This window comes from Theobroma cacao, chromosome 9 (genome assembly GCF_000208745.1).
Source record: "Theobroma cacao cultivar B97-61/B2 chromosome 9, Criollo_cocoa_genome_V2, whole genome shotgun sequence".
Taxonomy (NCBI): Eukaryota; Viridiplantae; Streptophyta; class Magnoliopsida; order Malvales; family Malvaceae; genus Theobroma; species Theobroma cacao.
Window position 1 is genome coordinate 7,993,480 of NC_030858.1, and position 9,425 is coordinate 8,002,904.

A 9,425-nucleotide genomic window follows, 5' to 3' on the forward strand; every position below is an offset into this window, starting at 1 on the left:
TTATAATTTATAAAAAATTATAAATTTAATTTTTATTCAAAATTGATCTGATTGAATCAATTCAATTTTTTATATATAATTAATTAATTCATTTTTAAATATAACAACTCTAGCTAATGAAATCAAACCGATTCGACCGAACCACAGATTCCTAATTCAAAGTTCTATTAGAGGAGGTGTAAAAAATTGTCCAAGAGTCACAACTCCCAAGTCTTTAGTCTTACGTGCTTCATTCATGGAAAAGTCAACCGAGAATTCAATTGCAAGGGCATTATTGGACAACGAAACCTCGGACTGGAGATGTGAGATTCAGGTGGACGGAAGAAGGCAGGTACTTGAAAAACTCCATCCTCTTGTCCTAAAATCCCAGTTTCCTTCTTCTCTAATCAAACTCCTTTTTGTTGTAACAACAATTTTTTTATTTAGTATATCATCTAATGCTTCCCAATAATTCATTCCCAAACCACGTTTTCTTCTTCCTTTTAAATCACACCCGAGAATTGCAGTGTTCATTGTTAAAAGAGTTTCAGATTTTGAAGATCAATTTTTTTTCCTTTTATAATGCAATCGAAAACCGTAAGCCTAGCTCCAGGATTCACCCTTTTCCCAACCCTAAAACCCCCACATAAAACCTTAATCTTCCACCAAATCCTTATCTTTATCCTCACTTTCTTAGCCTACGCCTCTTTCCACGCTTCCCGGAAACCCCCCAGCATTGTAAAAAGCATCCTAGGACCCACAATTCAATCAAATTCAAGCTCAACAGACGCCGGATGGGCCCCGTTTAACGGGCCGGAAGGAACCCACAGGCTCGGTGAGCTTGATCTTGCATTTTTATCGTCATACGCAATAGGGATGTATTTTGCTGGACATGTAGGTGATAGGATTGATTTAAGGCTTTTTCTTGTGTTTGGAATGATGGGTAGTGGCCTTTTTACGATAATTTTCGGGTTTGGTTACTGGTTTGATGTTCATTTGTTGGCTTATTTTATGGGAGTTCAAGTTGTTTGTGGGGTTTTTCAGTCTATAGGTTGGCCTTGTGTGGTTGCCGTTGTGGGGAACTGGTTTGGGAAAGATAAAAGAGGGTTGATTATGGGGGTTTGGAGTTCACATACTTCTGTTGGCAATATTATTGGGTCTGTTGTTGCTTCTGGGGTTTTGGAGTTTGGTTGGGGTTGGTCGTTTTTGGTGCCTGGGGTTTTGGTTATTGTGGTTGGGGTTTTGGTTTTTTGTTTTTTAGTTGTGAGTCCTGACGCATTGGGGTTTGAGATGATGGAATCTGGAAAGGAGGTTGAGATGAATGTGGAGGGAGAAAGTGTGGGAAATTTAGAGAAAATAGAGTCAGAGGAAGCAGGGCTGCTTGAGAACGAGGAATCTGATTCTTTGGCTGCCATTGGATTCTTGGAGGCATGGAGGTTGCCAGGTGTGGCACCGTTTGCTTTCTGCCTGTTCTTCTCGAAGTTAGTGGCTTATACATTTCTGTATTGGTTGCCCTTCTACGTGAGGCACACAGGTACTTGTTATCACTTGATGTGGTTATTTTACTTGATTAAATTTTTTGGATTTCCAATGGAAAATTTCTATAGAAATGCATTCTCAATGACCAAGGCCATACGAAAGGGGGCCATAGTTTACAATTTTTTTTTGAAAAGCATCAAGAAAGTTTTCATTGCTTGGATTTAATTACAAAATACTACCCTTGTGTGGTAGTAGTGCAAGTTAGCTCATTGCAGGACAGATGACTGCCACGACTACCCTGCATATTAAGAAAAAGATATCAAAAATACATTTGGTTGCTAATAAGATCAAGCATAAGCCCCAGGGAACAGGGGGCCTGCTCCCATACAAACAAGAAACCAAGAGACAGACCGTGATCATCCCACTGCAACCAAATTTCCTCTATTTTTACGAACCACCCACAATGTTGTGAACCAACTAACCCTCATGATAAAGACAGCACCTGCTTATACTGACAAGGCAGCCATCCATGTACATCAGAGCCTTTACTTTCAAAAGATAGTCATGTTCATTGATTTTATGTGGTCCTCAATAGCCCTTGATGCAGCACCTCTAAACCCCTGTAACCCTATACAAAAACAAGTACCCTTCCCCTCCATGCCAACACAAAAAACATCAACCTTAACAACAAACCAAACTTAGCCACACTGCATGAAGTGACTCACAGTAACTGTACCTAAGCCCATCCAGTGTTCACAACCAGCACACTAGAAACTCTATGCTCAAGCGGCACACTGAATCATCAAACTCAGGTAGCATCCGGATGAGGACTCAGCTGTCCTCATTAACCTTTAAACTATGAACCGATCACAGCCTCAAACAAAACATCTCACAGCAGAAAATATGGCATTGACTGACAATAAAATTCATCCAAGAAACAGCACTATTACTGTATGTTTCCTGCACTGAAAATCAGAAGAAATAAAATCCAGACACCTGCAAAAACATAACCCAGCTCAAGGTCCTTGGAAACGTTCACTCTTCATCTTCTGAATTTTGCCAGGGCCATTCCCCAACTCTGTCACCTGAGGCTGTGACTTTTGTAAAATCATAATCCTCAAAAACAGAGAAACTTTCATGTTCATAATGCAGTGCAACCCTTTCCCTAGCATTCATCCCTCTAACCCAAAACAAACATCATCCACAACAATTCCAGCAACATAGCAATTTACAGGAAACCATCACCATATCTTGCCATGACAATTTTGCAAAACATCCTGGGCAGAGGACGTGCCACTCAAGAAAACTCAGCAGCAGAACAACTACCTTATCCTATTAGAACCAAACAATCACACAGCAGTATATATCAATGATCAACCTGTGACATAGTTCCAATATGAACCCAAAAACATAATTCGCCCAAATCAGAACACTGTCAAAACAGTACAAAGAATTAGTCGAATCAGGCATTGATTCAATCTTCATTTTTCTTAAGTTAAGCATTTCATATACTAGTATTGACTGTGGCAACAGCATGAAATGCATTTAATGGCCCTATAACAGTTGATTATAAGGTGTTATACTGTGGAGCTTGAGCATGTTTCAGATGCTTTAATCTATTACTGCTCTTTGATTAGCTAAAATGACATGTTTATTACAAGTTTGTGTTGGAACTGTAGCTGTTGCAGGAGTGCATTTGTCACATAAAACTGCTGGGATCCTCTCTACATTATTTGATATTGGAGGAGTCTTTGGTGGGGTGATGGCAGGTTTCATTTCAGATATCATTGAAGCTCGTGCAGTTACTTCAGTAACTTTCTTATTATTATCAATTCCAGCACTCATTTTGTACCGGGTTTATGGAAGTGTTTCTATGGTTTCCAATATCACATTGATGTTTATCTCTGGGTTGCTAGTGAATGGCCCATATTCACTTATTACAACAGCCGTTGCAGCTGATCTTGGTACCCAGGACTTGATTAAGGGAAACTCTCGTGCTTTAGCTACAGTGACTGCAATCATTGATGGTACTGGCTCTGTTGGGGCAGCTCTTGGCCCCCTTTTGGCTGGGTATATATCCACTAGGGGTTGGAATAGTGTATTTCTAATGCTTATTGTGGCTATATTCTTTGCTAGTTTATTCTTGATTCGTGTTGCAAAATCTGAGATTGAAAGGGTCAATGAGGGGAAAGGGCTTTGGAGTGGTGTGACCGCAAGGTGATGTGGTTTCTCTAGGCATCGACTGTTTTTGTCTATTGCATCCATAGAAGAGGATCTCATTAGGATACAGCATGTGATGTAACAGTTTTCTGTTCAGTATACCGAAGTCTTGTATTGTATCTCATTCTTTTATACAGAGAAAATCTTCAATTCACTTGTACATGTAAAATTTTGTATCAGAATAAACTTCATTCCTCTTTTTACCTTTAGTGGATCTAAGTTTGTACTCTTAAATGCTCACCCTTTATAATTGAGCAAACTGGTGTCCACCGGCCAGGTATAGCTTTTGGCATCTTCTTTGTAAAGAGGATTAAGAACGGAAACTTTCATCTCTTTGTTTGTACAGGAAGTTCTGTTAAAGTGATTCTTTCAAAGGGAGGTGTTAGTTGTCTGTCTGCTGGAGGTGATTGCCTAGATAGACATCTAACCAGGTCAGAAATTGATCCAACCAGTCTAAAGGTCATGAAACTTGGGAGTATATCTTCTTAATCTTGTGATATTTTGGTGTGTGTGCACGTGCACGCAACACGTGCAGACACTCTCATTTCATGATGGTATGCTAGTGTTGGATGCACCAAGTAGCATATGCTACATTGTATATTCAACTCTTTATTTCCATTATGGTAGTGTTGAGTTGGATTCCCTAAGTCGCACAGGCTACACAGGCCACTTGGTGGTCCGACCCTGTGGAGTCCACTTGCATCCCCAGATATCCCCTAAAGGGATAGAGGAAATTGTGAGAAATCATCCCTACAGGAATATCCGTTCAAAAGCCATCTTCGAGCTCAAAACAGTGAGACTATGCCTGCTTCTATGGTTAAGAAACTACCTTGAGACTCAGAGGATTACTAAAAAGATGGCTATTAAACTGTCAGCAGTTCAATGTTAGCACAATCAGGAGCATGGCAATTGTGTGCGATAATATATATTAAAAAAATAGTACAATAACAGAATTATTTCTGTTTACAATCAGCTGTGCCCCTTATATACAAATCAATTCTGTTCCTCAAATTATCCTGGAGCTCCATTAGAAGCCAATAAGAATGATTGCGAAAGAGAATCTAAAATCTATCAAATTATGAATTATAATTCCATAATTTGATTCTTTCAAATTTTCTTCTTCTATTGGTGAATGTATATACACAGGAAGATCCCACCTGACAGCCAAGTACAATCATTAGCTGGTTCCCTCCTTTATTTATCACGTACAGAGTGATAAACAAATATATATTCTATCCTTCTAAAAGGCATTTGAGACTCTGAAGCCCCTCAGCAGAAATACTTCGCCTGACTCTAACCCTTTGTATGACAGAAGAGGGAGGTGGCTCCAAGTGAAAACTAACCAGAACAACTGTCAAATTGTCTGTTGCTCCTCTTTTTATTCCTTCTTCAACTATTTCTTTGCAGCACAACTTCACATCATTGTGCTCCTGTAGCCGCCTCCTTGCAAAATCTATGGCATTTTGGCTGGTAAAAACATCCCATATTCCATCACTGCCAATGATCAAAAATTCATCTTCCTTGGTCAATGTTATCATTTTAAGTTCTGGTTCAGCACTTAAAGGGCCAACCCTCCCGCCTGTTTCCTTCATACCTTCAAGGTGCCAATCACCTAATGCCCGGGTGACACCCAGTTGGCCATTCAAATACCCATCATCAATGAATCCACCCAGAGACTCAATTCGTCTCCTCTCTTTCAAGCAACAGGGCCTATGATCTTTGGACATCTCTATAGCTGTTCCATGCCGTGATAGTACTGCCCTACAATCCCCAGCATTTGCCACAAGTAGAGACCTGTCAAAGATAAGATCATACTCCAGGCAAAGCCAAAACCATAAATGTTGATTAAAATATATATTCCAAACAAACTACTAGATGTCCAAACCGTGCACACAAAAAGTCTCTTTCATTGATTCACTTCTCCAAACTCACATACACTAAATTGTAAAATGTTGCCTTTCTCAATTTCTATCTTCATTTTGTTCCTTGCCAACCAGAGAAAAGAGGAGGGGCAGAGAAAACAGAAAAAGCACAGTAAGGCCAACCCAAAAAGGTTTGGAAGTGCTTACCTCCCAAATATGATTGCAGTGAGAACAGTAGTGCCAGAAGCCAAGGCAGACTCAAGGGAGCATGACTTCGCAAATGCAGCATCAGTCGCCATGAATGACCTGGTCACTGCTTTCTCAAGTTCTAAGGGAAAACCAGCATCCTCAACAATTACTCTAGGTAAATGATCACGGACAAAATGAGATGCACCCTTCCCTTCATGCCCATCAAAAACCTGTTTTTGATGTCAAAAAAGAGAATGCTTATGTATTCTTGTGAGCTTATTTTTCTTTTATGCTTTATTTAATGTGATTCAAGAGCGTTAGTTTTGGCTGACAAAACAAGTTTTTAATCTAACAGATAGCTATTCTTGGTTAAAGGTCATGTTTCAATAGAAAATAAGTAGACAAGGTCTCTATCAAGAGCGTTAAATACCCTTCTGTTTGTATCCCTTTTTTTTTAACAACTCTGCATCCAATTCATCCTTTATCCCTTCTGTTTGGTCATCCTTGCTTGGGTAGACTAAAGAGCTAAACTAAGAACATAACTCATAAACATGAATTGCTGACTCAATTCATGTTAGGTTTACATGCTGAAAAACTTTTATGCTAGGGTTTGGGAAGGACTATGCAAATTATTACTGCAACTTTCAAGATGGCTAATGTTAAGAAGCAGCAGCAGCAGTAACTTTTAATCATTAATTAGAAGCAACATGTTCCAGCATTTTATATGCATCCAAAAATATAATCTAATAATGGGGAAGAAAAGATGACTTGAGAGATGACAAAGCTTATTTGCCTTTCCAATTAAGTCAGTTATGTGAAAATGACCCATCTGAATTTCAGCAAGATGATCAACTGCATAAAGCTTCTATTCCTAGAGCGACAGTTGAACAAGAATGTTTGGTTTATCTCCATATTCTAAAATAAACCACGAATACATAAGAATAAAATGGTATTCAGAAATATTGGAAAATCTAACAGGACAACATATCTAAAATAAGGATGGTTTATAAACTTACACCATAGAAGGAAACAGCTTCTTCACTCATTAAATTACAACTGAAATTCTTAGCCAAGTCTGCAATGCATATATGAGTATCCTCCATGTAGGCACGACCCCCAATGTCAGACCACTCTCCAGATCGAAGAGTGGGGACAAAATTTGTCAACACATTATGTTTTCTGTCTGTGGCAACTGCATCCTCAGAAATACTTTCCAGCTGAATGAAAGAAAAGTGCGAATGAGACTATTAGAAAAATACAATAAAAGAAACCTGCAGAAACCTTTACAAGGAAGAGAAGGTAATAAATGTACTTAATCCCTATCCAGAAACAACTGCCTAGCATATCAATGTGTTGATTTTACTAATTAATAGTTCTCCAAAGAAAACTTCACAAAAACAAATAGCAAAATAGAAATTATAACTGCAGGGCAGACACTTCTAAAAATGATCTCACTTGCAGCACGGGCGAGGTTAAGAAGAGATAAAGCTTTAAACAAAGAATAATAGTGTAATAGCATGAATACAAATTCCATCAACAAAAGACTGACCACACTCTCTAAGTACCCAGGGTTTGGGGTAGATTGAAAACCCTACAGAATATAAAGCTAAATTCTGAACATACTTCAACTATACTCCTAGTTAGACCCTAACTATCAGAGTGTATACTATTTACCACAAGTCCACTTGTGTGATATTCAATATTTGAACATTTTATGAAGAAAGGTAGATCATAAGCTGGCATACGCTGCATACAACATTTGGCAAAATCCTTATACCTACAAAATGTAAGGATTTTTTTCCCTTAGAAAGATTGTCGGCAAGGAAAACCTTATACCCCGTGACACCAAGATATCTGTTCCTTATAAAGATCAAGAATAAGAAGTCAGATTTCAATACATGCTGAATTGGTTCCAGAGCTAAACATAAACATCAGACCTTATTTGATATTCATAGATTACAATGTCAAAGAAGTCACCTAATATCTGTGCTAAATCATGAGAACCCACTTCGAGTTCATTCCTATATAGGAGTAATTAGAACAGCATGTTCTAAGCTGAGAAAAAAGCAAATGCTAAGAACTTTCCACAACCCTCAACAGCTGTGAGCAGTTGACTTACATTAAAGCACTGGACTCTGCAGTGAATCAATAAAGAAAGAACTTACATTAATTTAAGCAGATAAGGCGCCGTAATACAATTTAAAGAAGCTGTTACATCAAACCTGATTTATAGGAAAATGACATAACAATAGATTCCACTTTTGGTTATTTTGGTGTAACAGAGATGCAAGTGACCATCTCTGGCTATGGCTTCGTGAACAAGCATTCCTCACTATCAAAATAACTTCTATAACATTTAAAAGAGGAAGTTCGCCATAACTACATTATAGTAGTCCAATTTTGTCAACTCCCATCAGGCTTATCATCTAACCTACCGTGGAGCATGCAGCTATGTACTAAATGAATACAGTCCAACGCCAACAACAAATTTCATACTGTTCTTCCATACCTATCTTTCAACCAGAAATAGAAAAATACATGTGATATAAATGGAAAAAAAAAACAAATTGAATAAACAAAAACACACATGTTAAGTTCCAAATAATAAAAGCATGATAAAACAAAGAAATATACGGTGACCCAACCCTGCAATTCAATCTTATCTAAACCACTCTATTTTTTATTTAATTTATCGATAATCAAAAGTCAGATTAATTGCAAGCATACAACAGAAGCAGAAGAAACTATAAACAATAATAAAACCCAATCGAAATGGAATAAGTAAATAACTAAATAAGAATAAAATCATCAGTATCCACCAATATATATATACAATCAGATAAAGCGGGAGACCAGTTTTGCAGATGACCGCCCTCCAAGTCCAATAAACAACAGCATGAATATAGAAGAATTTAATATTAAAAAGACTAACAACAAAAAGCAAAAACAATTTTCTCTCTCTCTTGTGAACAAAACAGCTTCATGAATACATTATAGATGAATCTGACAGAAAACTGAACATAAGTAGCTGATGGGACTGGGATAATTTAAAAAACATGCCATTATGAGTGGTGATCAAAGTGCATATAAAGGGAAGAAAGTATCAATATTGGCTATTTTACATAAAGCTAAATGCTGTCCACGAACACATTTACAGCAACAAATTTCTCAACTTGAAGCAAAATTTAACCAAAAGACAAGTACCCAGAACAGAATTATAAGAAACTGTATCATCGATAGCCACCTTCTCTTCACACAAAAAAAAAAATTGTTACAGGAAATGAAGTTTGGATACTGACTCTAGAGCTGCCACTGACCATAGCCACAGGAGAGTCTTTATCATCCCAATTCTCCATCTGGGTACAGAAGAAATCACCCCCACAAAGCAAAGGCCAAGTCTTTTTGTTATTGCTGTCATCAAGGTCCTCCATTTCTTGGCTGACCTGCTCTGCATCTTTAACACACATGATGGTGATGATGCTGTTGATTAAAAAAACAAAAGGAAAAAAAAACGTTTTTGATGGGTGGCTTTCTTTTTTCAGCTTCGCAGCAAGTTGATAAGCGTATCCAGAGTAACAGGAGCAAAAAGAAGAACAACAAAAGAGAGAGAATCAAAAGGAAAATAATGGACTGGAGAGAAGATTCTTGAGAATATATTGCATTGGCTCTGAGTTAAAAATGGAGGGTCCCTTCCCT

The 9,425-nt window shown here is 37.9% G+C and overlaps 2 protein-coding genes across 4 annotated transcripts; one reads left to right on the forward strand and one right to left on the reverse strand.

The window, feature by feature from the left end:
• LOC18588895 (putative glycerol-3-phosphate transporter 5) lies at positions 562 to 3,884 on the forward strand. The gene is made up of 2 exons (XM_007013605.2): positions 562 to 1,513; positions 3,138 to 3,884. Exons 1-2 carry the CDS (start codon positions 562 to 564, stop codon positions 3,677 to 3,679), a joined length of 1,494 nt encoding a protein of 497 aa, XP_007013667.2. The 3' UTR covers positions 3,680 to 3,884.
• On the reverse strand, positions 4,580 to 9,425 carry LOC18588896 (probable protein phosphatase 2C 27). Of its 3 annotated transcripts, none has more exons than XM_007013609.2 (4): positions 9,029 to 9,425; positions 6,746 to 6,946; positions 5,748 to 5,959; positions 4,580 to 5,439 (listed from the first exon to the last, which is right to left on the reverse strand). In XM_007013609.2, the coding sequence occupies exons 1-4, from the start codon at positions 9,194 to 9,196 to the stop codon at positions 4,911 to 4,913; spliced, it is 1,110 nt and encodes a 369-aa protein (XP_007013671.1). In that variant the 5' UTR covers positions 9,197 to 9,425; the 3' UTR covers positions 4,580 to 4,910. The 3 variants fall into 3 exon arrangements, with proteins under 3 accessions (XP_007013671.1, XP_017983702.1, XP_007013670.1); XM_018128213.1 differs by having other exon boundaries at positions 4,580 to 5,472; positions 9,047 to 9,423; XM_007013608.2 differs by having other exon boundaries at positions 4,580 to 5,472; positions 9,029 to 9,423.

Coding starts and splice junctions, on each gene's coding strand:
- LOC18588895 (XM_007013605.2), top strand. CDS start 562: ATGCAATCGAAAACCGTAAGCCTAGCTCCAGGATTCACCCTTTTCCCA. Junction 1,514..3,137: donor CTTCTACGTGAGGCACACAG/GTACTTGTTATC, acceptor TTGGAACTGTAG/CTGTTGCAGGAGTGCATTTG.
- LOC18588896 (XM_007013608.2), bottom strand. CDS start 9,196: ATGTGTGTTAAAGATGCAGAGCAGGTCAGCCAAGAAATGGAGGACCTT. Junction 5,960..6,745: donor AAGCTGTTTCCTTCTATGGT/GTAAGTTTATAA, acceptor CATCAAAAACAG/GTTTTTGATGGGCATGAAGG. Junction 5,473..5,747: donor ACTGCAATCATATTTGGGAG/GTAAGCACTTCC, acceptor TATCTTTGACAG/GTCTCTACTTGTGGCAAATG.